Genomic DNA, 27,895 nt, shown 5'->3' with positions numbered 1-27,895 from the left:
CGACTGCAATTATACCTGCACGTACACACGTGTACTCACGTTGTTGTGTACACGCACACACCTGTACACGTACTTGCACACATGCCCAAGCACACACACACTGACACACAAATGCTCACGTGATGGCTAGGGTCCCACGCACTCCGTTCCCCTTAGGAGCGCCAATGCCACAGGTACCCGGAGAGGCCGGGCCCCTCCTCCGAGCCTCTCCTCGGATGGCACCCTTGCACCCCGAGCCTCAGGGCACCCTCCACATCCTCTCCCCTTCCTGCTTCATCCGCTCCGTGCAATTTTGCTGACACGACACTCCTCTGACTTGCTTCCCCTCTTTCCCATCTGCCCCCCCCTCCATGGCCTCCACGAGAGCGGGGATTTCTGGGTTCTCTTCAATCCTCTGACCTTGGGGCCTGGAGTGGTACCTGGCCCACAGCGAGGGCGCCACAAATACGTGGGGACGGCCAGCAGTCACCGCTTTAGGACCCACTTCCCGCCCGAGCTGCGGGGGAGCAGGCGGGGCCTCGCTGCAGCCTTCGGCTCGCCTCAGGGGCCTCGCTGGGGCCTGCTGGGTCCATCCTTCCTCCACGCCTAGGACGCTGGGTCACACCAAACGTGCTCTCCCTTTCTCATCAGCGGCTCTCCCCGCAGCCCTCACTGGGCTGGAATAATGAACGATCCCATGTCAGGAATGAATAAAAGATGGCCCCTGCCGCCCGCCGCTGACCTTTTTGGAGTCGACTGTATTAATATATTCTCCTGTTGTCAGACTCAAAGCGCTAACTGCCTTATGAATTATTTATCAACACAAAAAGTCTTAACCAGAACGGTGTTAACATTAATTCCTAACCTTCTGGGTCCTGGCAGCCCCACCTGTTCCACATAATTGAATTTCACTCCCAGCGGCCTGCCTGTCACCCACCCACTCCCCAGAATGACCGTCCCTCCAGCCGTGGTTCCTGGCACATGTGGCCGTGGCCTTGAGGGGTTCCCTAGAGCATCGGCGTCCAGGCTCTAGGGACAGGACCAGACTGGACGAGAGTCCTTGGCTCGTGCGAGGGGGGCGGGGCCTCCAGGGGCCTGAATTGCTCAGGGTCTGCTGGCACCCCAGGCTGGGCCAGGAGGGGCGGGCGCCCGCCGCATCTCGCCTCTGCAGCCGCCCCGCAGGCCGAGGGGGCGGGACGGGTGGGGCCGGGGGTAGAAGCTGCCGCCTGTCCAGAGGGGCGGGGGAGGAACCTGGGGAGGGGGCTGTGGTGGCCCCCACGAGCCCTCCCAGAGCCCACTGCAGAGTGACCACGCTGCCCAGAGCTGGGCCTCACCGCCCCCCCGCCCCCCCACCGAAGGCTGTGCTCTGGAGAGGTCCGCAGCCAAGCGCCCCTGAATGCCCGCCCTCAGAAACGCTCATGGTGAGCGCTGCTGCCCTAAGCAACTAAGTCAGGGCAACTGGTTACTCAGCAACTATGACAAACACACGAGTGAGAAGCAGCTCGCTGGCCTGGCGAGGGGCGTCCTGAGGCGGCAGGGCCACACCGCAGCAGGCCATGTTCTCGGTCGCCCTCCCATCGAGGGCAGAGGCCCATCCCCTCCCCTCGGACCTGGGCTGGCGTGGCTGAGCCGACCAACGGAAAGTGGCACACGTGCCACCAGGCCAGCCCCAGGGCTGCCTTGGCCCCCTGAGAGCCCCGAGCCGCCCCACTATCCCACAGGGAGAGCCCCGTGGAGGGCCTCGAGCTGCCATGGAGAGGGTGGGTCTGCGCCCACCCAGGAGCCAGGAGTGTGGGTGAGGCCACCTGCAGCCTGCCGCCCAGCTATGGGGGCAGAACGCCCAGAGCTGAGTGCACAAAGCAGTGGGATACGACGAGACAGCTCTGGGGGCCAGTGGTTTCTAGAATGTCCCAGAGCCTTCCACATGGAGAGCAGGGGAGGGGAGGGACCCCGTACGGAGGCCAGGGGCTCGGCATCGGGATGGAGGTGCCTGCAGGGCAGGGGCTGGTACGGTGTCCGGGGTAGCTTCTCCTGGCAGTGCCTGCTAAGTGCCCAAGGGGGGCCCAGATCCAAGGCCCCCTGAAGGCCTGACCCCGCAAGGCCAGCTGCGGGTGTTCTCCCGTCAGCGGCTCCATAACGCTGGGCGGGCTGGTGCGTGCGTCTCAGCTCCTGCCTCTGCAGCGGGCTGATGCCTCTTCGTGGGTCTGCTGCGGTTTGAAATAAAATAATGGGGGGTGGGGGGGAGCCTTTTAAAGATGGTTGCAAAATGCCACGGAGACTTGAGGTTTTCTCACGAATGAATGCTCTCTTGCCACTAAATCCGACCCTTGCTCAGATAACAGCACAAGATACACAAGGGTGACACACCCGTGTCAGACCCGAGGCCCGGACTACCCAGCCTGAAGCTTCAGGCCCCCAGCGAGCAGAGGGCCTCCCAGCCTCCAGTCCGGCTTGCTGACCACTCCCCAGAGCTCCCATGGAGCCACCCACCCAGAGGAGTGCCAACGCCTGATGTGTTTGGGCAGCTGGGACGAGCCTTGCTGAAGCCATGGGCTGGCGGGCCCCTCCCTTCCTCCTTTCGGGCCCCTGGCGCACCTGCACCCCAGCTTGGGTGCCCTTGGCCCGACTTCCCTGCTGGCTCTTCCTGGGACGCTGCCCCTAACCGCTGGCACAGTTGCCCCCAGATGCCCTCCGCAGCAGCCAGCACTCTCTGGAAGCACCTGCCGCTGATGTACCTGCTTTCTCCCACCATCTCCCTACCAGGGAAGGGACCCCAAGACTCGCTATCCTGTGCCCCCAGGGCGGGCGGCGCAGAGGCCACAGGCCTCAGTGGTGCCCTCGGCAGACACGTGGAGTGTGACAGCGACCCGCCGCACGCAGAGAGTAACAGCAGGCGCCTGGCAGGCTCGCGGGTTCTCCCCGCAGCCCTGTGGGGCGGGTCCCGGGGCTTCACTGTCTTACAGATGAGAAGACTGGGGCACCGGATGGCACCCAGCCCGGCGGCTTCACCTCCTCTCCCGACCTGAGACCCTGCTAGGCCCTGCCCAGCGGGCCGCTCAACCCCTAAGGCTTCGCAGGACCTCGGACTGGCAGTGCAGCCTCCAGGCGGGCAGGGGCTAGCGGCCTCTGGCTCTGCCATCCCTGATCGACACCTGGGGGCCACACTTGGCCTTCCCGGAGGTGGCTCCAGCGTGTTCCTGACAGAGCAGAGCCAGGAGCCAGAATATTCAACCGGAGGGCCAAGCCGTCCTGCCGGGTCACGCGCCCCGAGGCCAAGGGCTCCCAGAGGCAGGTGGCCGCCCAGGTCTGTGCCACCCCAACCGGACTGTGACCCGTGGGGGCTCGCAGACGGCCTCCCCGCAGCACACGCTGGGGCGCTGCTCCTTGAGAGGACGAGCAGCACACAGCGGTGGGGCGGAGGGAGCGACGCGGGCTCAGGGCCAAGAGGTTGGGCCAGGGACCCCCGGGGAACACGGGACGCCTCCTTCTCCCACCCCAGCGTCTGGCCGGACAGAGGGTGGCCGCAGGAGGTTTCCTGGCCGGGAGGCCGGGTCCCCAGGACCCCGGAGGGGCCCAGACGCTGGAGCCCTCAGGGGGAGGGCATGCTGCCCTGGCCTGCCTGCTGCACACCCCGCGCCCTGGCAGGCTGACCTCTGTGCGGGGCAGCAGAGTCAGGGGCCAAGGACCCGGCTGCCTGCAGAGGATGGCCACAGACAGAGGGGCCCAGAGTGCGCCCACGGGAAGCCCCGGCAGGCAGACCTGTCAGATGCGCACGGCTCCACTCGGGGCCGCTCGTGCCGGGAAAATCCCGAGCCCTTGACCGCTCCTCCGTCTACACCAGCACCCCCTGTAAAGCTAGCACCCACCCCCCATTCCAGCACCCCTGTGCCTGCACCACCTACGCCTACAGCACCGTGCAGGTCACCTGCTTCTCTTATTTATCACTCTGTCCCTGCTCTATCTGGGGCCTAGACCGCTCTTAGGAAGAACCTGCTGCCCCCGGCCTAGAGAGGCCCCCCACCCAGTGCCCGCTCCCAGGAAGCTGAGCAGAGGCCCTGAGGGCCATTCCCTTCCTGGTGCCACACCCACCGACCCAGGTCAGCGACAAAGAACGGTCCGGCTGTCCTGGGCGCTCTCCCCTCCTGGCCCTGGCTCCCAAGGCGAACACATCACGGTCTGCTTCCCTGGGAATAACAACCACGGATGTACCCACATGCCTCGTTCAGAACCCCTCACAACTGGCCGAGGAGGCGGTGCTGACCCCCCTGCCCCAAGCCAGGCCAGGAGAGGTGCCGGATGACAGGGGCAGCGGGACACAGGCTCTCCATCAACCCACAGGGAAGGACTTCCGTGTCCTCTGCCTGGTCGAATGTGGGGCACAGCTGCACCCCAGGACCCTGAGAGGTGGGCCAAGTGAAGGACAGACGATGGAAGAATGGACGAACAGACGGATGGATGTATGGGCAGACGGTGCCTCCTGACAGAAGGCTGGCTGGGCACGGGCTGGGGTTGCATCACAGGTGAGGACACTGCCCACCGCACACCCGCCGTCCCTGGCGACCCCTTCCCAGCGGGCGGCTGAGGACTGTCCTGTGCTCGGAGGTGGGACGAGGATGCAGTTCCCGGCTCCAGGGAAAGCCTGACAGGCTTTTATTGCTTTTGTACAAATTACGGCTGCTCGGAAGTGGCCCGAGAAGCAGGGTAACGGATGTTGTAAACCCGCCTCATAAAGACGGAGCCTGCCGCGGGCTGCGAGGGGGCAGCGGGGCGGGTTAGCGGAGGCCCGGGCCGCCAGAGTGTGCAGTGGGCGCTGCAGGGGCTGAGGGCGCTGAGCCGCTCCCGCGGTGGGCACGGGGGCAGATAGGCTTCAGGACGGCCCAGGGGCACGCCGGGTGCCTCTGCCAGCCAGCAGGACTCTGCCGCTCGCGTCCACCAGCCGTCCCGCCCCTGAAGGCTCACGAGAGCCGAGTCCCCCGCCACGTGCTGCACCTCATCTCAGCCACGATCGCCCCTGGCTTACGGGCAAAGCTAGCAAGTGACCTGCAGGCGGCCAACCAGGTACCCCGTCCCCGGGGGCCACCTGCTCTGCCCTCCTGAGCCCCAGACCGGGGCTCCCAGAAGGCAGGGCTGTGCCGTTCGCTCCTGCCAGAGAGGGTGGCAGGGCAGAAAGCTGAGTGTGGAGCCAGGAGCCCCGACGAGCACGTCCGGGAGGAGGGCCGGCAGGAGCCACAGGGTGGTGGGCGCGTGCACACGCGGGGCACGGGACACGGCCCTGCCGTCGTGGCTAGAGCGCAGCTGGCCTCGGCCACCGCCGCACCTCACAGGGTTGCGCGTGGGCTGATGCCAGTGTCACATGCGCGTGCACGGCTGACTTCCCCAGCGGAAGCCGCTGCGCCCCCGAGTGTGAGAGGCCTCGTCAGAGTGGGGAGGGGCTCCTGCGCTTCCCCAGGCTGCCCAGGTGCCTGCACCCCTCTCATGAGGTGCTGACACTCTGACCAGAGAGGGGAGGCACCCACAGCCTCTCCCCACGAGCCTAAGGGGTGCTTACGACAACACAGCCTCAGGAAGCCACGCCGTGCCACCCGGAGCTGAGGCCACGCCACCGCTACTGCTTCCTCCAAGCTCTCGGGACCCTGGTAACCAGCCACCACGCTGGAGGAAGCCCAACCAGCCCGCCGGGGAGGCCCACGTCAGAGGAGCTGAGGCCACCAGCCATGAGCTGGCACCCAGCCCCAGAACGGGGAGGAAAGGAGCCTCCCGTGACCCCAGATGTCGAGGTGTTTCCTCGACGATGAGCCCCGGCGGCCCCCCTCCCCGCCCCTCCAGACAGACGTCCTCGGCAACAGCTGGCTGGGCACAGCGCCAGCCTGGGCCCTGCCAGCCCTCGTGTCGGCTCTGTCTGGGCCACGCCAGCCGCTAGTTTTAACTCTGCCCCACTGCCCAGGCTCCGAGGGGAAGGGAAGAGCCAGGGGCGCGCCACAGGCCGCAGCAGCACCCCCCCCCCCGTGGCCCTGGGGCAGGGCGCCAGCTGGGCCTTGACACGTCTTATTCACCCACTTGTGCCAGGAACGCGAGGTGTGGAGGTCCCTGGCGCTGCAGTGCAGGTGATGTGAGACTGGCAGGCTCTCTGCAGCCCAGCCGACAGCTCAGAGTTCATTTCCAGAAACCCCCTTGAGGCAGTCACGCCCATCAGCTAACCGTGCCTCGTGTGTGTGTGTGTGTGTGTGTGTGTGTGTGTGTGTGTGTGTGTGTGTGTACGGGGGCCACCCTGGCAGGTTTGGCAGGTGGGGTCCCGCCCGACCCAGGCAAGCCTGGGCATCCTGGAGGCCAGGGTGCAGGCAGGTGCCCCCTCCTCCCAGCCCTCCACCACTCTACTGGGAACCAGAGTTAGAGGCTCACTGACCGCCCCCGCACTGTTCCCGACACACGACCCACGTGGGCCCCGCGGCAAGGGCCGCTCCTTGTGTGTGCGTGTGTGTCAGGGCCGCTCCGGTGTCAGGGTGAGGTGGGGAGGCCTTCCCGCCACGCCAAGCAAACTCCTCCGCAGCGCACCGCCTCCACAGGGACGCTACTTATCCCCGGGGCAGGGGCGTTGGCTGTTTGATTCCCTCCCAGCCTGCCGTGAAGGGCGGTGACTGGTGCAGAGCAGACCTCAACCCAGGTGTCTTGAGGGGAGGAGGGAAGGAACAAATGCACCCAGGCCCAGGGGAGGCGGGAGGATGGCGGCTCGGCTGAGACTGGCCAGTGAGGGCGGGAGAAGTGCCAAAGGCAACCGGCTGGGTGCTGTGCCGTGGGCTCAGGCGGGCGGGGTGGCGGGCAGGCTTCCTCCCGTCGGTGACAAGCAGGGGCCGGGGGCGGGCGGGGCTGGGCGGGAGGGGGCGGCAGGGACGCCGAGGTGTGGCCAAGGCCAGGCGTCCCTTAGCAGAGACCCGTCCTGACAGTGGGCGCTGCAGCGGGTTCTCTGCCCCCGTGCCTCAGCGCCCTCATCTACAGGGTGGGCAGCCATCGCCAGGATAACAACGTTCACCCCGAGGGTGGCATGGGACACCTGCCCGGGTCAGCACGGCGTCACTGCCGCTTGGCGTCCTCCACTCCCGTCCCCGGGCAGCACACTCGGGGTGGGGGCAGGGCCGGCCTCCCGCCCCGGCGGGAGTCTAGATACTCATTTCTCTTTAATACAGGAAAGCCCCAAGTCCCCTGCTTCGGCGGGAGACGAGTCCTCGTGTCCTTGGTTGCAAGCAGTCAAATTAGGAAAATCACTTTCTAAGTAATTTTACGGCACTAATGAACCTCTGATGGCGGGCAGGGGAGGTTGCACGGAGCTCTCAGGACAGACGCTGTTGAGGATGAACGATAATTGGGGATTTGCTGGGGATGAACCTCGGCAAATTAAACTTTTTTAAGTACGGTCTATAAACCAGGTCAGGTGACAGACGCCCCCCCCGCCCTGTCACCTAGTATGGGGGTGGGGGGACGCTGTCGGGGAGAGGCAAGGACAAGCGCGACCCCTGCTGGGCCTGAGGCCCCGACTGCAGACACGCACAGACGGCAAGGGACACACAGGCCAAGGCACACACCTACACGCAATGCCACGTGGCCAGACACACACACACACGCACTGCAGAATCACAGTTGTACAGGTACAGATGCACCCGTGCCACGTCCAGTCACAGGCTCCCAGATGGACACTTACGTGCAGACACACACGTGTGGCACACACCCACCTGCTACAAACACAGACACATCCGGGCACCTCCAGACAGACATGCGAGAGGACAAGACCCAGACACACATACAGACGGCCAGAGAGAAACACGTAACGCTCCTACGCGCAGGCGTGCAGCCGCGTGGCCACACAGAGACACCGCCTCAAGGCACGCGCATGTGACCGGCATATGTCAACACACAGGGGCACACAACACACACTCCCCTTTCACTGAGAGCCACACACAGACACGGCCCCCAACCTGAGTGGCACCCTCAGGTGTGTCTGAGGCCTCCACAGTGAAATCTGGGTCTAGAGGCAGGACTGCAGCCGCCCTGAGCTCAGCCCAGCTGGCCTCCAAACCCCAGCCCCCTGGCTCCCGGCAGAGCCGCCTGCCTGCCCCCAGCCCCGAGCCGCTGCCTGCTGGGCAAGGGTCCTCTGGGCCCATTTCCATTCCTCCAGCTGCAGGGGCAGCCCCACCTGCGACCACGCCAACTGGGCAAGAGTGCCACCAGGGCCGGGTTGACCACGCATGCCCTGCAGTGCTGGCCGGCACACGTCAGGGACCTGCGGACACATCTGCTCACGCCAGGGCCTGGTGCGCACACGCAGGCTGCCGCAGACATGGCTCAGGAACCCCACGGCTGAGCAGCAGGCTGGGCCCCTGCCCGCCACCATCTGTCACTCCTGTGCAGCGGCGGTACGGAGCTAAGCTGCAAGCAGCTGGCATGTTAATTACAGGTTCTTCTCCAGGAAACATTCAAAGCAGCGTTCTGGGGAGAAACCACGAATGACACATGGTGATTTGGAAGCAGAAGGGCCGCCCAGCAGCTCTGGCAAGGAGACTTGGGGCAGGGAGACCCCAGCCGCCCCGGGCATCTCAGAGCCAGCGGGAGGCTCCACACAAGGCGTCCCTGGGCCCAGCCTCTCGGGACTCCTGGACCCTCGGGCCGATGCAGGCCGGTGGGTGTTCTGGCTCCCATTACCGTGCCAGCTCGCCCCCATGCCGACCTGCGCCACACTGCCCACCATCTCCCACAGCCCTGGTCCTGGCCCAGCTCCTGGCTGGAATGTCACTGCCAACACAGTCAGCTCCAGGGGATGCTGGTGTGTCAGGTCCGCCCAGGCCCACGGGAGGAAGGGACAGCACGGGCCACCAACCATGACTGTGACCACAGATGAGAGCACCAAGGCTGCCCAAGGAGGGCAGAGGCCTCCCCAGGGAGACACCCCTTGGTGGTACCCGGGACCACCACCCAGAAGTGTCCAGCCCCCCCAGGTCAAAGGCTCGCAGACGCTATGGCCTGGCCCGGGCTTAGAGGCAGAAGGCAGAGCTGCCTGGGCCAGCAGACCCTGGGGGTCGGGGAGCTGGGGGAGAGGACGGCCAGGGATCCATGGCTGTCCCTGCCACCCGGGGAATTAATGGGTTAATTACACACCCTATAAAAAGCCCCCGTGATTTAGAGAGGCTGCCTGTCAAACCCTGGAACTCTGGAACTCGCAGTAAATCAGGGGCTGCGGGGATGAGGCGGGCGGAGCCCAGGCCCCTGCCCTCCAACGAGCCAAAACGGCTGTAAATCCGCCGAAATGGCTTTTACGGAGCTCTGGGTTTATGGTGTCATTAACAGTCCTCCTGATACTTAAGAGGAAATGAAATGAAGTCGTGAGGAGGGGGCTGGGGGACAGGGACGGGACCCCCCTTGGCTGGAGTATCAGGCGGCAGCAGGCCGTCCCCCTCCTGCCCTTGGGCCCCAGACGACAGCCAAGGGGCTGGGGCCTCATGCCCCGGTCCAGACTCTCCGGCCCGGCCGAGTATGGTCCGGGAGATGGTGTCAGGGCGCTGGGGGGCAGCTGCTCCACGGGTGGGACCCCTGACACCAAGCGCTGCCCCACAGGACCCAGAGGCAGAGTGTCCGGCCCACCCACACTCCTCGCAGGCCAGGACCCCAGGCGGGATGCTCCCTTGCCGCCTCTGCCCACTCTGGCCCCACCCCCAACCTGCACCAACCCCCTCCAGCCTGGGGGCAGCGCCTGGCACAGTCGGGACTCCTGAGGGCCGGGGTGCGGGGAGCAGACAGCAGAAGCAGGGCGGGAGACTTACGGAGTAACCTCTGCCTGAGACCGCCTGCGCCGAGCTCTGCAGGGAAGGAAGAAGGACAGTCAGGAACCGGGGGCAGCCCCTGATGGCCACCCTCTCCTCCGAGGACCTGAGCGGGCAGAGACCGGCAGCCCCCTCCGGGGTCTTTGCTGGAACTCTGGCCTGGGGCCACGCCGAGCACCATGGAGCCCAGATCAGCCTGGGGCCTGGCTTGAAGACCCACACCAGGAGCCTTCCACCCCCAGACCTGGAGATGTGGTCCAGCCCAGCGGGGTCTCCCCACGTGCCTCGGGGATGGGCTCAGCCCTTGGCCAGATCTCAGCCCCTCCCAGAGGACCAACCCCACCTTTCCACACGGGGTTCTGGGCCAGGGGTCGACCCCCTCTCTGTGCTCAGGTCGACCTTTCCCTCACCACCCACGAGCCTCCCAGGTCACAGGGTCCAGCGGGAAGCCTTCCTGGGGGAGGAGCTGGGGCCTCAGATGTCAAGATGTGGGGGTCAGCTGTGGCCTGGAGGCTGGCAGCCACCCCAGAGGTCCTGTGAGGGCGACCCCAGCGATGCTTGATGGCGCTCCCTCTGGTTCAAAAGGGCATTTCGGATCTGACGGGAGAGACCAGTCAAGTGCATTTCACCAGCTCCCCAGGGCTGGCGGTGGTCACCAGGGCTGAGCCCTGAGGTCCAGGAGGACAGGACATGGTGACCGGGCAGGTGTGTGTGCGGGGGACATTGGCGCAGTCAGCGAGGGTGGGCTTGTCTGAGGTTTGTGGGACCCACAGACCAGGGTCCAGCCCGCACTGAGGTCCAGATGCCAAGATTCTTCTGGGAGGGGTGACCACTGCAGCCTGGACCGCTCTGCTCTGCTCAGCTGAGGCCAGGCCACCCCTCCCCTCCCCAGGCAGACCCTGGCGGCCCGGGCCAGCCCCTGGGGTCTGCCAGGCCGAGCTCACCGCAGTGGGGGTCCCTCACCACCAGGGCTGGCCCAGTCCCAGACCCTGCGGATGGGGGTGGGGAGGGTGCCACAATTGCCCCCAAGCTTGCGCCCTCACGCCGCCGGCGCTGTGCTCAGAATCGGTCTCCGTTCATTTACCCCGGCTGGCAATTAGAGGAGTTCGAACTAGGGCAGCCCCCGCGGCCCCAGACAATTACCAGCCTATTTTCCCATCTTGTGGCAACAAGATCGGAGCCCGGCAATTAGGCCCTCCTCCCGGCCTCCCGTGCCCGCCCTCCCCCAGCCCCCATTTAAATGATAATGAGAGACGGCTCGTTCCATTTAGCCCTGCAGAAAACCCAGCTCTGCTCTGCCGCCACTTCTGCAGCTGGGGGTCAAGAAGACAAAGGCCGCTTCCCGGAGCAGCGCCTCCTCCTGGGGCCCCTTCTGCCTGAGTCCTCCCTCCCCCTGGGGCCCCTCTGTCCCCACCCCTAGCCCTTACATCACCTGCCCATCCCCTTCTCCATGGTCCAGGGAGACCTGGGGGCCCTGGAGGGCTACCCAGCACCCCCACTGTGGTGGGCCAAATCCCAGCGGGAGCTCCTGTGTGTTGCCTGCCCGGGTCATCTGCACACTGGGCCTCAAGAACACCCACCCCGGGACCTGAGCTCAGGGAGCCGTCTTTTAGGCAGGACACCGAAGGGTGTCCCCAGACCCGGGCCAGCTTGTGCCTCGGCGGCGCACCCTCCCCTCCGCGTGGCCCCCAGTGGCTGCCTCAGCAGAGAGCTGGTCTGCTGGACACCCACGCCACTGCCAGCCCGAGCTGACAGGCTGGTCCGCCTGGGCGGGTGGGAGTGCTTCCAGCTTGTTCCCTGCAGTTCCAGACCGACTCACCGGGCCAGGGACACTCCCCCTGCCCTTCTTAATAAACACATCTGTGGGAGTCATTCCCCATCCACATCCCTGCCGGCTGCCAGCCTGGCACCAACCCCGAGCCTGCCCACAGCGGGATGCAGGACCTGCACCCCAGCACGGTCGCCTCCGTGGGCCCCTGCCAGTGCCTCATGGTTGCTCCTCATTTAAATCCCTCCTAACGGGGAAGCCCTAATTAGTGAAAAATCATGTTTTAATGAAGGCAGATGCTAACTGTGAGCACAAAACCCTCAGCTGAGACTCTGGGCCCCTAAGCAAACGGCTTGCAGCGTCTGAAGGTTGGGGGCTGGTCTGGCAGTCGCCCCAGGGACCCAGAAATGCTCCGGTGAGCGGCTGGGCTACTCACGTCACTGAGCTGGTCCCGAGAACTGCTCCTCCGGGAGCTGGTGGCTTCTCGGACACTGTCGCCGTCACTGTTGTGGTCGCCCCCTCTGGACACTGTGACCTTCATCTGGGGAACGGGAGAGACGGGCTCAGCAAACACCCTGCAGGGTGGGGCCGGGGCACAGCCAGGCTCGGCCTCCTCCCCGCTCCGCGACCCCCTCCCCGCTCCGCGACCCGGTCCCTCTGGGCTGAAGCCTGGGGCGGGGGCGCCAGGGGTACAGCCAAACATTTACAACCCACTACCGCCCATTCCTACCCAGAGTGGGAAAGAGATGCCTCAGAGAGCAAAGGGCGGGCACTCAGCAGCATAAACTGCTACCAGCTCTGTCTGTCCTTTCCTCCCGCTGGCCCAGTGGACGGCTGTAAAGAGTCCCGGATGGCGAGCGGGCCAATGGGCTGCCCTGCCCTTTTCCACTCCACCAGGGCCGGTCATGGGGCGTCAAGACAGGCCGGCGGCAATTCACCCCCGCTCCCGGCATGCACGTCACTCCCGGGCCTCTTCAGTCCTCACCACAACCCAAGGTGGGCAGGCAGGGCTGCAAGGTCTGCAGAGCCACTCCCCGCTCTGTGTCCTAGGGCCATTACTCAACCTCTCTGTGCCTCAGTTCTGTCATCTGCAGAACGAAGCAAGCAGTACTCACTAGGACAGGTGCTGCCATGTCATATAACTGCCAGAATTTCCGTAGACCTGGCGGGCCCTCAGCTCTTTGCTCCTCACACAAAAGCCCTATTAGATGCTCTGTGCCCACTTTACAGACGAGGAAACCAAGGCCTAGAGAGGTTAAGTGACAGTGTGGAAAGTGGACCCAGAATCCTGCTTGCATCTTTCTTTTTACTCGGAAGTAGTTTCAAACCTCACAAAACTGTGGGGCAGGGATGCACATCACAGCCCCAGACCTCCACCCTCCCTGGCCCAGGAAGTCACCACCCCTGAACCAGGCCAGCCTCCACCCATGTCTTGCCAGCTCCTGGTGCCCTCCTGGCAGGACCCACTGAGCTCGGCCATCCCACCACCTCCCGGTCTCTCCAGCCTCCCTGTGTTGGAACATTCCCACAGCTTCGTCTGGACACACACCGACAGCCCAAACCTTCGTCTGCGTGTCTGACGTCTCCTAGCAGCACACCGAGGCCGTGGTTTTCGGCCTGCACGCTGCCTAGCGCCCGATGACCCCTGCTCCAGGGGCGGCCCCTGTCCCTGTGGGGCAGCTTGGGGGCCGTGCAGGGCGTGCGAACGTCCTGCCCTCCTATCCACCCCCAGGCCTCCCAGCCCAGTGCACAAGCTCGCGGAGCTCAGGAGTGCTCAGAACCTGCACCACGATGGGGTCAGGCAGGCCCAGTCCTCCACACCCAGCCGTTTTGTCATAAGCATCCTTCAGCCCCGGAGACCCCAGGCAGGGCGGAAGGTCAGGACGGGTCAGCAGGGTGCACCAGCTATGCTCTGGAATATTCTCGAGTCCCCAGGAAACCCCTTATGGCCTGCGCCCTTCTTCCTGCAGAGCCCAGGGTGGGCTCAGCCAGAAGCTTCTCTCGAGGCAGCCCCTCAGAGCCCCTGCTCCCCAGGGCCGACCGAAGCCCTGAGATGGGGCACAACTCCCCAAAGCCACAGGCCCCTACGTTGTGCGGCCAGCAGAGTGTAATGACAAACACAGAACCAGTGACCACCCACAGCCCGGGCCCTGGGTGCAAGGACCCAGGGGAGGGCAGCCCCTCTTGGGGAGCTGGAACAGCCACAGCCGGGGGAGCCCACGCCTCAATACCACCCTCGCTCCCCACGGCAGGCCCAGGGTGGGGTTCCAGTCCTCGCCCAGGCAGGAGCACCCCCGCCTCACTAGCTCCATCGTGCCCAGCCAAGCGGTGAACGCGCAGCCCCTGGGCCAGCGCTGCCTCTTCTGACTGTGCTTGAGCTTGTCTCCTCATCTGTGAAATGGGGGTGCCGACAGAGCTGCACAGGCACTATGGGGGTAAGAGGCTCTGCTTGTGAGCCGGAACCCTTCTCCAGCACCGAGAAGCCACCAGGTGTCCCTGCTGCCCCCAGTGGGCTCTAACTGCCCCGCAGGGATGGGCCTTTCTTGCCTCTGGACCCCGTGACAGGTCTCACCAAAAGGAGGGAATATGGGAGCCTGGGGGACCTTCCTCACTGCCTTGCTGGTGGGGAACCTCTGCAAGAAAACAAACGCCCTAGTCCAGTGGTTTTCAAAGTGGGGTCCCTGGACCTGCAGCGGCGGGACCCAGGAGCTCGTTAGTGCAAGTGCGCACTTTCAGGCCCCACCACAGACCCGCTGCGCCATCAGGCCTCGGGGGGATTCTGCTGCGGCTCCAGTTGGGACTCACAGCTCTGATCATTAGTAATCACCCCCATGAGCCCCACATTCACTGCTGGGGGACAGTATTTTGGGTTGGGCTCGGAGCAGGGTCCCTGCCCAAGAAGAAGAAGGCTGGACCCAGGGACACTGCAAGGACGGGAAAGGCCTGGCGCAGGGCCGCTGTGCACAGTTGTGCAGGTTGCTCACTGCACAAGGACACCCAACGAAGCGGGAGGGGAAGCAGAGGCTGAAGAACAACCCCCACACCGCTGAAATGTGAGGAGGGAGGAGGCCACATTCCACATCCTACATTCACACAAGTGGTCTCCTCTCTAAGCTGGGCCTCAGAGAGGATGCCTTATCCTGACTCCTCGGTGGTGCCCTGCAGAGGGGGGCAGGCTGGGGTCTGTCATCCTTCCTCAGGCAGTTGGTTTTAGCTCTGAAAGCCCCATTTCCCAGAAAATCCTGTAAGACTGAGTCCTGTGCCCTGGGAACCACCCCAACCGTGGACTGGGACGGCTGGTCACCTTCTCTTCCTAGGCCAGGACCCCGAACAGCCCAAGCTCGGGTCTGGCTGTCCTGTAGCCCTGTCTGCTTCCTAGCGGCTCAGAAATGCTGCTAGCCAGCTACGCCAGAAGGCCAGGGATGCCATGCCTCCATTTCTAGCTGGAGCTGGAGAGATAACATCAGATTCCCTGGGCACTGATTGTCCTGGGAGGGCAGCTGGGAGGCCCTGTGCCTGTGCCCACCCCTGGGCCTTGTGGTCTATCCATTTGCCCATCCATCCATCCTTTATTCATCCATCCTCCCTTCCACCTATCCACCCATCTAGCTACCCACTCATCCATCCATCCATCCATTCACCCTTCTACCTATCCACCCATCTACTCACCCACGCATCCATCCATCCATCTATCCACCCATCTACCTGTCCACTCATTCATCCATCTGCCCACCCATCCATCCACCATCCATTCACCTATCTATCCATCTATCCATTCACCCACCCGTCGTCCACCCATCCATCCATCCACCCACCCAAGGCTTACCAAGTGCCTATGAGCTGGCTCTGTTCTGGGCAATGAACACAAACAGACACAAGCCCCGCCCCCCTGAAGCCCACAAAGAGGCCAGCACACGGTAGGCAATGGCCACAGGTGCTTTGAAAGGACTACGGCAAAGAAGAGCAAAGAAGGGTCGCCGGGGAGGGCCTCACTGAGAAGGTGACACTCTGAAAGGTGAGGAGGTGGGTCACGAGGCTATCGGGAAGGGTAGGGGACGGCACTGCTGGGAGCAACGAGGCTTTCCTCGAGGTGTGCAAAATTCCTGAACACACAACAATCGGCTCGTGCAAGGTGGCACACCACCAGAACGTGTCCTCAGGCTGGCGGGGCCAGCACTCCCCTTTAGACGGGTGGATATGTGGAAGCAGGGCATTGCTCTCCAGCTGGCAGGGTCAGGTCACAGCCCTCAGAAGGGTGGGGAGAGGACACCACCCTCAGACTGAGGCACCCCAGGAGCACCTGGGGTCCTGGGCTTTCCGGCCAGCAGGGCTCCCCTGGGGAGACCCGCCCTGGGGTCTGTGGCACATCCCAGGAGGAAGCGTCTGTCTCCCGGGCCAGCCGCCAAGCGCACTTGGCCACAGGGAGGCAGCATGTGGTTCCACTTGGTGATCAGACCCCCAGAGTGTGGGGAGTGGGCGGCCAGTCCAGGGGGTGCGGCTGAGAAGGGGCTCAAGAGGTGGGACCCAGCGGTGTCCCCAGGCTGCCCCTCAAGCTGCACACCAGCTGGCTTCCCCCCTGGTGGGGGGAGGAAACGCCCTGGGCCTGGGATGCCCTGGGGCTGGCTGGGGGCACCCGGCACCCCTCTCTCCAGCAGTGAGCAGGCTCACGAGGACTCCAGACCCTTCACAGACCAGCGCCCACCAGAGCACACAGATACGAGGGCGACTGAGAGCCCCTGGACGGCCCCGCGTGAACCCACCCCGGCCTCTCCTGCCCACATCCCGACCATCGCCCACCTGCTCCTGACACCTGCCTGGCGCCCCGCACGCACACCACCCTGCCAAGACCCTCGGCTGAAGCAGGGCGCACACAGGGCCCCCGCGACCCATGGAGCCCTGCCGCGCAGACGGAGCAGAGGCGCCCTCCCTCCGCACACCCGACTGCCGTGCGCACGCAGATGCACGCGCCACCTCTGGCGACAGTGGGGTGGCGGCCCTGGAGCTGTGCAGTGCACAACCCGGAGAGCCACACGCGACAGCCCCTGCAGGAGCTCACGCCCCACCAGACGGTTCTGCCCGCAGACGAGCGCCAGCCCGTGGAGCTCGCAAGAGTGCACACGAGCACACACACATTCTCAGGGGCTCTGGGCTCTGCCCCATGCCTCTCCCCCCTGCCCCCCAGGGGTGGGAGGTGCCCTCTGACCCACGGCTGGTCTGCACTGGCCTCCAGGATAAGGAGAGACCCACTTGGCCTCCACACCTGCGGGCCTGGGAGGGGAAGGGGTGGAGGATGGCCTAGTGCAGACCCTGGGGAACCCTGAGAAGGGGGCTGCGGCTGAGGCCACCCAGTCTCCTTCAAACCAGTCGGGGGACAGGCTCTGGGGGGGTGGGGCAAGGGTCAGGCACATCCCAGCGAGAAGGGAGTCAGGAACAGTGCCGCCATGGCCAACTCCACTACACCCCTGCAGAAACAGGCTCACGACAGCCCAGGCACCCCATCCCGTGTCCACTCAGCGAACATGCACAAACACGCACGTGCACACTCCCGGCCTCTCCGTGCCGGGGCCACATGGCAACCCAGGCCTGCAGCGGAGGCCCCTCCTCCTTCACTCCCCACTCCTCCCAGCACCCCGATTTCCTCTCAGGGACCAACCCCTGTGCAAACCAAGCGCTCCTGGGCCCCCCAGGTGACTCCCCTGGGCACCTCAAGGACGTCTGGGCAGCCATAGGTCAAGCCCATGGCCCTGACTGGCCCCCGCGGGCTGGACTGGGAGGCCGAGCTGCGCTCATCCGTGAGAACCCATCTGCCTTCTCGCCCCTACTCGCGGCCCCTGCTCGTTCCAGCCGATCCCCAGTGTCCAGTGCGCTCTGTGGGCTCCAAAGCCTTCCATGATCCCTCGGAGCAGGTGCCCGGCACAGCTAAGTGGGGGGCGACAGCCTGTCCGGTCCACCTGAAGCCTGGACTGCAGCCGGGTCCGAGGCCCAGGCTGTGCCGGGGATGCAGCCCCCCTCCCCATGGTGCCCCGCCCCCTAGCCCCTCTGTCACCCCCGCTACATCAGTGCCCCAGGGCTGTAAACCCCAAGTTCTGCCCAGGAAGCCCCTTGCCGCCCAGACTACTTGCTCTGTACCCCGTTCCCTGTCGCTCAGGGGGCCACCTGACCCCACTGAACCTGCACCCCCTCCGGCCTGGCACGTGACAGCAGTGAGGACGTCACATACTTTACTCTGTTCAGCCCCCGCCCCCGCCCTCCGAGCTCCACGTCTGTGCTCTACCTCCCACTCTAGGAAGCCTGGGCTTTGGGCAGGGCCATAGGGCAAGGCTGGCCCGGGGAGGGGCCCTTCTCACAGACCGTGCAAACACACCCACGAGGGGGCTGGTGGGCGAGTCCGACGCTGGGGTGGGCGAGGAAGGTCAGGGCCCCCGCCCCACCCGACAAGGCGGCCTGCACGGCCTCTCCTCCGCATGCGCACAGCACCCCCCGCCCCCAGCTCCGCGTGGAGGACGGTCACCCCAAGTGCAGCATTGCAGGCTGGCGTCCGCGACTGACAGCAGCGCCTGCTGGTGAAGTGTGGTACTGCAGCCGCCGGGTGACCCGGGGAAGCGGGAGGGAGGGGGCCGGTTCTCCGGGCTGCGAAGGGGTGGAGGCTCCAGAACCGTGGAGTCAGCCCTAAGGAGCCCCGGCTCTGGGCGTGGGCCCTGCTTCTCCCAGGATCCTTCCCGACGCTCCTTCCACTCCTGCGTCACCAGGTGTCCCTCTGAGAGCGAAGCAGGGTCGCTGGACCGCGAGTGCCCAATAGGCAGGGGCTGTCCTAAGTCCCCACTACCTGGCATGGGGCCCGGCACAGTGGGGAGGGTCCCACGGCCAGCACAGGGTCAGCGACCGAGCTGCTGCCCTCGGATGCTGGCCACCCCTCCCGCTGCTCCACGTCCTTCCCCAGGACTCGGCCGGTTGGACAGATGGACAGATGGGTGACTGATGGATGGATGGACAGATGGGGGATGGAGACGTGCAACAGACTGTGTACGGGATGCTGGCTGAGTAGAGGCTACACCCCGAGGAGCCAGAAGGCTCTGGGAGCTCTGTGTAAGCAAGTGCATGTGAGTGTCCGCGACGCCCTGAGTGTGGTCCCTCTTGCTGGGGGACAGGGGTGGTGTGCCGTGTCCTGCCCCCAGTCGTGCCAGTGGACTCTGGGTGTGTGTGCCACCAGAGCAGGGTCCTCTGGGCTCCATCTCACCTCCACTCAGCCTGCTCCACTGCTGGCCCCATCTGTCTGCTAGGTCAGGCTGCAAGCACCTCCCCGCAGCCGCCCAGCCCTCCTCCAGTGTGAATTTTGAAACACATAACTCAGCTCACGTCACTGCGCAGCATAAAACCCCCAAGTGGCCCCTCTGTGGGCAAGTGGCATTCACACTTGCCCAGGCCCTGCGCCACCCCCATCCCAGGGTACTGGCCAGCTGGCTCTGTCACTCGGGCCTCAGCTCGGGTCACCTCCTGGGTGAGGCCACCCCGATCCCCTGGTCTAAAGCAGCCCCCTTCCGTTTCCAGGCAGGCCTGTTGTCACCCCCAAATCTCCCCACTCCTGTCATGCCTGTCTGGAACTCCAACGGGTGTCGTAGTCACCGAGGCATTCCCGGGCCCAGACAGGGACTGACAACAGAGCCCAAAGAAGTACGCGACGAACGGGCTGTGACAGCACGGCGGGCCGGGGGCGTGGGGTGGGTGCCGGCCGCGCCCAGGCGTCCACTCCCCTCCGCCCTCCTCTCAACAGCGCCCCTCAGCAAGTCCCCCATGCTCCATCCGCGTGAGGGTCCTGTCTGGGGTGGGGGCCCATGTTGCAGGCCCTGGGCACAGGCGCCAAAGCCGCGGAAAGGCCAAGCACTCTGCCCTTAGGCCCTGCCAGGCCGCCGGATTCCCCCTGCAGGATGGGGCCAGGTGAGCCTGCCAAGGAGGCCAAAGCTGAGCCTCGCCCGGCCAGGCCTCACCCAGGAGGCAGGAGGAACCCTTCTACAGGGAATAACGATAAAGCAGCAACCACGGTAAGCGCAGCAAACGAGCGGGTCTAGCACGGACCGTGCACGCCAACTCAGCTTTTCATCTCAGCAACCTGAGGCGCATGCAGTATTGACAGCCCCACTTTACACACGAGGAAACAGGCCATCTGAAAGGAGGAGCCCTGCCTGGGGCCACTGCAGAGCCCGGGCGCCTAACCCTGGAACTGCACCTCCGCGTGTGTGGTCCCAGCCAGGCTGGCGCAGAGCCCATGATGACGATGACGGCATGATGGGGGGGGAGGGGGAGAGGATGAAGAACGACCCAGGAAAGCCCCCCGCGGCTGCCCGTCCCCACAAGCTGCAGCCCGGGCCTCAGAACAGGTGGAGGTGGGAGAAACCACGCACATTAAAGGAGCCAGGCACTTACAGCAGCTAGCCAGGACCCAGAATGGTTCTGACTTTAAATTGACTCACCGAAAACCCTTAGGGAGGGGTGTCATTACCCCACTGTACAGATGAGAAAACTGAGGCACCAAGGGGTAGTCACCTGCCCAAGGCCACACCGCTAGTAGGTGTCAGAGCTTATTCCCCACCACAATGCTCATCTGCCAGAGGCCAGGTGTGAATCTTCTGGAAGGACTCTACCTGGCCCAGTCTGGAAACTGTCTTGTAAGTGATCAGAAACACCCCTAAACAAACTGGCAAACAAATGTGGGCCCGGCCGACAGGTGTGATGGTGAGGAGGACGGACGGGCCAACGTGGGGTGCGCCCAGGACTCTGCAACTCTCTGTCTCACTCTCGGCGTTTACCGAGGCTTCAGGGGCCCAGCCCTCTGCCAGCCTCGGGGTTACCAGGCCTGGTGGAGGGGTGCAGATGAGAAACGGGTCATCACCACACCGCAGAAGGGTGAGCTGAAAGAGAGGGGCACGGGGGACTTCCCTGGTGGTCCAGCGGTTAAGAATCCGCCTTCCAATGCGGGGGACGCAGCCTGGGTCCCCATTCGGGGAACTAAGACACCACATGCCGCGGGGCAACTAAGCCCGCGCGCTGCAACTAGAGAAGCCCACGTGCTGCAACGAAGGCCCAGCACAGTCAAAATAAAAATTAAAAAAAAAAAAAAAAAAAAAGCGGGGGTGAGGGGCACGGGCACAGGGGAGGGAGGGCGTATGCGGAGGGGTGGGCGGCGCGGGAGCTGAGCCACAGGGTGAGTGAACTGGGAGGCAGGCTGAGCGGGGGGGAGCAGGGGGAGCTCAGGCCATATCCAGGAGCCAGGACTTCCCGAGGGTGGAGGGGACCTTCCAGAACGCTTTCAGCAAGGGAAGGGCATGCTCAAATGAGCTCCTGAGAGGAACCTCGCTGCCCGCAGACAGGCAGGGAGACGGGGGCCGGCCAGCTGCTGCTGTTGTCTTCCACGGAAAGGTCAGGGTCAAGGGCAGAGACTCTGGAGCCGAGCCACCTGGTTTGAATTCTGGCTCAGCCACTTTTCCTGCTTGTCTTGGGCAAGTTACAGAGATGCTTCCTCGTGTTGTTATTGCTGTTGCTGCTTGTTTTTTGCTTCAGTGCCCTCGTCTGAAAATGGCACTAGCAACACGCTGCCTCACAGGCGTGGTCGCTGAACAGTCCCTGGGCCGACTGTGAGGTCTTTGCTGGTGAGATGGTGGTGGGCTGGCCGTGACGGGTCGGCACGGCACCCGGTGACAAAGTCAGTTTCTTTAACAGGTGCAGGACTATTCAGATCACCTATTTCATCTTATGTCGGTTTTGGCAAGTTGTATTTTTCAAAACATTTGTTCATTTCACCTAGGTTGTTCAATTACTGGAATAAAATCGTTTCTGCGCCATCCCTTCCATGTCTGTAGCACCTGCAGTGCTACTACCTTTTCCGTTCCTAACACTGGTAATCTGCGTTCTTTTTTGCTTGATCAGTCTTAACTAGGGAGTTCTCAATTTTGCTGATGTTCTCCAAGAAACAATTTTTGGCTTTATTTACTCTATCGTTTGCTTCCTAGTTCACTAATTACGCTCATTTGCATTCGCCTCTTTCTTCTTTAGGATTCCTTCCTCTTCTCTTTCTAGCTTCTTCAGGTCACTGATCTTGAACCCGTCTTCTTTTGTAACACGAGCACTGAAGCTGGAGGTCTCACCCCGAACACTGCTTTAGCTGCACCCCACACATTCTATATGGTGAATTTTTGTTTCCATTTTAATTTTCTATTGAAACCCTGCTCATAAGGACAGGTAGGAGGCAGAAGCAAAGGACTGGCCTGGGTAGGGGAGTGAGCAGTGGAAGGTGGCTCCCCGTTTCTGGCCCAATCACTGGGGCAGACGCAAGGCTCCCCACTGAAGTGCGGGGAAGCTTTAGAAGAGCTGTGTTCTGGCTTGTTCTCACTCAGTGCGGGGCTGTGGCATCTGAGTGGAGGGTCTTGGCCCTGGATACACAGGCCTGGTGCTCAAGGGGAGGTTCTAGGCTGACACGCGCCCGGCTTTGCGGTCCAGTGGTGAGGGGTCAAACCAAGGCTGGCTGAGCGAGAGAATGAGGAAACCAACAAGAGGAGCAAGTGTGGGGAGAAAGTGAACTTGGGAAGCTCACCTCCCCACCCTGCCGGTTCTGAGACACACTGGACCAGTCTGAGGCCAGTCTCTACTGGGAAGGGCTGCATAAGGGCAGAGTAAGATACACGCTGCCTTTCCAAGACTGGGTACAAAAATACTGGAATATCCCATTGATGATTTTCATAGTGACTGCATGCTGAAACGATACTGCTTAGAATACAGCCGTCCCTCGGTGCCCGTGGGGGACTGGTTCCAGGAGCCCCCTGCAGATACCAAAATCCACGGTTGCCCAGGTCCCTCATATGAAATGATGTAGCCCAGTCAGCCCCCTGCGTCCGCGGATACACAGAGCCGACGGGACATGGATCTCAAATATATTAGGATTAATTCTGTCTCTTCTCTTCATACTTGTAATGTGGCTCCTATTACAGTCCTATCAAAGAGTGTGCTGTTCCAAGCGTCACCTGCAGGGTCAGGACCTGCCTTTGACAAGGCCCCTGGGACCCCCCCAGGGGTTTGGGCGGTGCACCCCTCAGTCTCAACCTCCCCAGTCCCACCCCTGGGATAGGTTTCTTGCCAAGCCCCCCAGGCAAGGGCAGGTGGCTGGACATGGACACCATCTTCCTTAGACACCACCACCCCCGCTCTGACAAGTTGCTAGGGGTGTCTTGCGGTCAATGCAGCCCCTGGCTGGGGGGAGGCGGGCCAGCCAGACGTCTGTGCACACCAGACACACGCTTGCCTCTCCTAACATACTGGGGGACTGAGTCACATTCCGTGTCTGCAGGGACAGAGGCTTCACGGGGCGCAGGTGATCTGCTTCAGTCGGGACGCATCCTCAGTGTCGGCGCCTTAGGTGCTGACGACGTCCTCGTGCGGGGAGCGGCCGGTCCAGGGGCCTGTCCTCCCCAGAGTGTCTCCCACGTGATGGAGTAGATCTTGTTGGGAGTGACCAGGCATTCACGTGTGGAGCACCTCTGTGCTCAGAAGAGGTGCGTGCACACGCACATGGGGAAGGCCTGCGCACGGCAGCAGACAAGCAATCCTCCCCAGGAAACTGCCAGCCGGGACCGGGCGTCCCAGGTGGACGCTGGAAGTGGCGTGTGGTCCTCTTTGAGGGCCAGGGACTCATCAGGGGTCGCCCACGCTCACCTCCCGGGGCTGCCCTGCCACCCACTGGCTGGATCCCAAGGGGTCTCCTTAGTAAGCACCTGCACAGTACGCTCCATCTCTGGCCGCTTTTGGACGGACCACCTGGTCACCCCTCCCTCTTCAACCTGGCAGCAAATCACAACCACCACTGCCCTTGCCCATCACAGGTTTAACAGGGACCAGGCACCAAGTCAGGGGCTCCTGCCCAGAAGGTGCCTGTCCCCTCCCCACGGCCCAGTCTGCAGAAGGGGAGGTGGGCTGCAGGGCCGGAGGAGAGGTCCCAGTAGAGCACTGTGCCCAGGCTCTGGTCTCCGTCCGAGGGCTCCCTGGGGCAGCATGGGGCCTCCCCCAAAGCCCCACGACACCCCCAAAGACTCACTCCAGCCCCACCCACCAGGCTGGGCTGCCCTACTCTCCCTATGACGGGGTGGGCCACACCCCACACCCCTGGCCTCGGGGCCAGGTCAGTTGCCAGGGCCCCAACCTCTGCCACCAGGCCACGCAGAGCCCACACAGCTGTGTCCTTTGGCCAACAAGGTGAGTCATCAAATTAGAATTAGCCACCAAAGTTTCAAAACTCACTGAATCCACAGAAAAACCCAGGTTTCCAGTTGTTCGCGGAAACAAAGATCTGGCCACACTGGACCTATATTTTCTCATGGCAACACGGGTCCCCCGGGACACGACACACGCAGCCCAGTCCCCTCCGTGGCCAGCGGGTGCCTCGCCAAAGTGCACGTCCCTCAAGGTCCCAGCACTTTGAACCTGAGGCCAGCTGCAGTCATGCGGAGCCCCGTAGGGGTTAGAGGGCCCCTGCAGGTTCAGGCAGAAGCCAAGCCCCTTCCTCAGCAGCGATCACACAGGGAACAGCCCCACCCCAGTCACCTCGGAGCTCCCCCACAGTCGGGGCCCTTCCGGAGGGGAAGAAGGAGGGCGGCCCCAGCCGTGGTGTCCCTGTGGGCTCAGCCCTCTTCCCCACCCCCCTTCTGCCATCAGAGATGGTGCCCCGACAGTCCTGTCTCCCCCACTAAGTGGCACCCAAGCACTGCAGCCAACATGCCCAGAGCAGAAAGGCCTATAAAGGCAGCAGCTGCACCCGTCCAGTCCTGGCCTGCCTGTGCCACGCCCAGACAAGAGCATGGGGCCGGGGGCGTGGGCGGTGCAGAGATGCTCACGCTGCCCCTTGGGTTGGGAGTTCAGGGCACTGGGAGGGAGGGGGTGGCCTGAAGCCTTGCCACCCTCACTGCATGACGACAGGGAACAGTGGGAATGAACGTGAAGGGTCAACAACAAGACCTCAGAAGCGCCTTCAGTGGCATCTAGAAAAAGACCCCTTCCAGAGCCGGGGCTCCGAAACAGGACAGGTGGAGCTGATCCATCAAGGAGGCTGCCAGGGAGGCCTGGAGGGTGATTATGGCGAGCTGAGTCCCCCCAAGCCCACACCATGTGACGCAGTGAGCCAGGTCCAGGCCAGGCACCCCCTCCCCTGGCTGCTCTCCTGCAGCTCAGCCGGAATGGAATGAACGACAGGCAAGTCCAGATGTGCAGAAAACCACTTGTCAGAGTAAAGCACTTCCAGTACGACACATACTTTGTTAAATTACAAACACTGATGCTGTTATAAAAATAATGGCACAGCACTTTTTATTTTCTTTAATCAGAAAAATAAGCCCCATGTTTCTGGGAGGGAGACCAGGTATCTGTAGGCTCTGCTCTGGGTGTCAGGACCCCCCGAGGGCCAGGGTCCTCATGACCAAGCAGGGAGGAAGGCTCGGGTCTGGAAACCGGGGGGCACCTCCGTGGCCTCCATGAACCGGGTCGGTATTAGAGGTGGCTGTCACAGCCGGGTGAGACTGGGCGCACAGAGCACTGCGTGGGAGCCTGGCCAGGGCACCCCTGGTGGCCGACGCTGCTCTCCCACCTTGTGCCCAGGACTCCAGGAGCACTAGTGCGGGGCTGCCCTGAGCCAGAGGTCAGGGGCAAGGGGTGGTGGCCCTTGAGCGCAGGTGCGGGTCGGGTGGGAGTGGGGGGAAGCAGAGAAAGGTTTGTAGTGTGAGGTCTGTCCTGACCGGGGACGTCCTAGGGGGCCCGGAGCCGGAAAGCTGTAGGGGACGAGTGGGATGCTGGGAGGGGACATTCTGGGAATGGCCTCAGGCCCTGCAGGCTTTCTTGGTCCAAAGCTGGGGGGGTGGACAGGAGACTGCCCCCGGCTTCAGTGCTCAGTCACTGGGGTGGAAGAAGAGTCCTGAGGGGGAGCCTCTTGTCTCACCAGTAATTGCTACTCAACCACAGACAGCCCTGAGCATCCCTCGCGTCCCCTCTCCACAGTCACAGGACTCTAGAGCTGGGCAAACATCACCCTTTGCAGAGGGAAGCAGCAGGACCTCAGGCCTGGCTCTGGTTGTGCCCACATTCTGCCTGGTGGGGGACGGGAATGCACACTGGCCAGATGGGGTGGGGCCCAAGGAGGGCAAGGCCTACAGCTGGCACGCCCCCCAAAATCACACACGCACACGCTCCACGCACAGGCAGACACTTGCAGAGCACACGCCGTGTATATGCGCACACAAACTCACACACTGGCTGGGCAGCACACCCGGGCGTGGAAGTCCAACATCCAAGGACAGGTGGGCACTTTAGAGGCACAGAGAGATGCTAAAGGACCCCCAGCCCACAAGCCTGAGCCTTGGGGGTGGCTGTGTGCCCTCTCCCGGGCGCGTGCACGTCACAGAGCAGCGGGCACGGCGGGGGCCAGCCTGGCGGGAGGTGGGAAGGCGCTGTGGTCCTCTCCTCTCTTCCCGGCGTGGGGGGCCTCGGCTCGGTGGCCCTGCAGGGGCTCCCGTCTCTGCTGAGCCTCAGCCTCCAGCCGCAAACGGCCCGGCCTGTCCGGAGAAGGCCTCCGGCCAGTCTGACAACACATCTCGGGCCACAGGCTGAGGGGGCCTTGGCCCGGCCCAGCACAGCCACACCTGGGGTGGTCTGGGAAAACGGGCGTCAGGCTCCAGGGCTCACAGATGGGGCCTGGCGGGCCACTGCAGGGGTGCAGGATCGAGTCCGTCGTGACCTCAGGGGCCGGCAGGGTTGGCCTGGGGCCAGGAGGGAGAGCTGGGGCTGATGGGCCCGGACCAGGTCCAGCAGGGACTGCCGTGGCTGGCTCGGGGGCCCCAGGAGAGGCCGGCGGGGCGGGGTTGGCCGGCCCAGGAGTGACGGGCGCTCAGGTATAGGGAGTAACGGCTGGGGCTGGCAGGGCTGGCTCGGACCCAGAAGTGACCGCAGGGGCTGGCAGGGCTGTTTCGGGCCCAGAAGTGGCCGCTTTCGTCGGCACGGCTGTTCTGGGCCCAAGAGTGGCCGCTTGGGCGGGTGAGGCTGTTCTGGGTCCATGAGTGGCCGCTTTTGTTGGCACGGCTGTCCAGGGCCCAGCAGTGAAGGCTTGGGGGGGCCAGGCTGCTCTGGGGTTTCGACTAATTGCTGGGGCTGACTGAGGCCCAGGAGGGACCGCCGGGGGCGGCTGGGCTGGCCCAGGAGGGACCTTCGGGGCTGGCATGGGGCTAGGGACAGCCGCCGGGGGCAGCAGCACTGGCCCGAGAGTGAGCTGGCGGGCCGGCGACGTGGGCGCAGCACGAGGAGTGACTGTGGGGGCCGGCACCGCTGTCCTGAGGATGCCCTGCTGGGCTGGCCACGGAGACACGGGCCCATCCATGACCGCGTGGGCCAGCAGCGGTGCCAGAGGGCCAGCAGGGACCGACAGAGGTGGCACGGGGCCAGGACAGACCGCAGGGGCCGGCAGCGGTGCCACGGGGCCAGGATGGACCGCAGGGGTCGACAGAGGTGACACGGGGCCAGGAGGGACCGCAGGGGCCGGCAGCGCTGCCACGGGGCCAGGAGGGAGCGCAGGCGCCGGCAGCGCTGCCTGGGGGCTAGGAGTGCCCAACGCGGCTGGCGGGGCTGAGCCGGGAGTGACCGCTGGGGCCGGCAGGGCTGATCTGGGGCTGGAAGCAGCTGCTGGGGCCGGCAGGGCTGACCTGGACCCAGAAGTGACCGCCGGGGCTGGCTGGGCTGTCTTGGGCCCAGAAGTGACCGCTGGGGCCAGCTGCGCTGACCCGGGAGTGGCCGCTGGGGCTGGAAGGGCTGCCCAGGGTCCGGGAGAGCCCGACGGGGCTGGCAGCGCTGACACGGGGCTGGGAGTGACCCCTGGGGCTGGCTGGGCTGGAGCTGCTGCTGGCGCTGGGCCGGGCCGTTCTGGTCCCAGTGGTTGGCTGGGAGCGGCCCCCCTTCTGGGGAGCACACCTGCATGGAAGAAAGAGCACGTGTCCACCTGGGCAGGTGTGCCTGTAGACCCCCCATCCAGCCCAGGCCCCTGAGACATGCTGCCCCCTCACCAGCATTCCAATCCCCAAGGGAGTTGAAAGTGGAGTGTGAAACACCAAGAAGAACCCCTCTCTGAAAAGAAGGCGCAAACCAGTGAGTCCCTGGAGAGGAAAACAGCTGTAGTGCTGAGCCGACACCTAGGACAGAACCCTGTACCCTGGGAGAAAGCCCCTGGCCCCAGTCTCCCTGCCCCATGCCAGCTGGGCTCTGGGTGACAGCAAGGATGGCCCCTCCCAGCAGGGCTGCTCCTTGCACCTGGTCCACCAACCACAAC

General features: G+C 64.0%; 1 protein-coding gene across 16 annotated transcripts in view; it reads right to left on the bottom strand.

The window, feature by feature from the left end:
* The window catches only part of FBRSL1 (fibrosin like 1), an 85,411-nt gene that overhangs the window by 41,133 nt on the left and 16,383 nt on the right, over nt 1–27,895 (bottom strand). For 15 of the 16 annotated variants that reach the window (XM_067701285.1, XM_067701291.1, XM_067701287.1 and 12 more), the window contains exons 3-4: nt 11,990–12,094; nt 9,786–9,821 (exon numbers count right to left, since the gene is read on the bottom strand). In XM_067701285.1, the coding sequence (XP_067557386.1) occupies nt 9,786–9,821; nt 11,990–12,094 (141 nt within the window). Of the gene's footprint in view, nt 1–9,785; nt 9,822–11,989; nt 12,095–24,871; nt 27,541–27,895 lie in introns of those variants that run through there. The other variant, XM_067701300.1, reaches the window with a different exon arrangement.

The sequence above is a fragment of the Pseudorca crassidens genome, chromosome 12 (genome assembly GCF_039906515.1).
Source record: "Pseudorca crassidens isolate mPseCra1 chromosome 12, mPseCra1.hap1, whole genome shotgun sequence".
NCBI lineage: Eukaryota > Metazoa > Chordata > Mammalia > Artiodactyla > Delphinidae > Pseudorca > Pseudorca crassidens.
The sequence above is the reverse complement of the archived record's forward strand: the minus strand, read 5'-3'. Positions and strand labels throughout refer to the sequence as shown.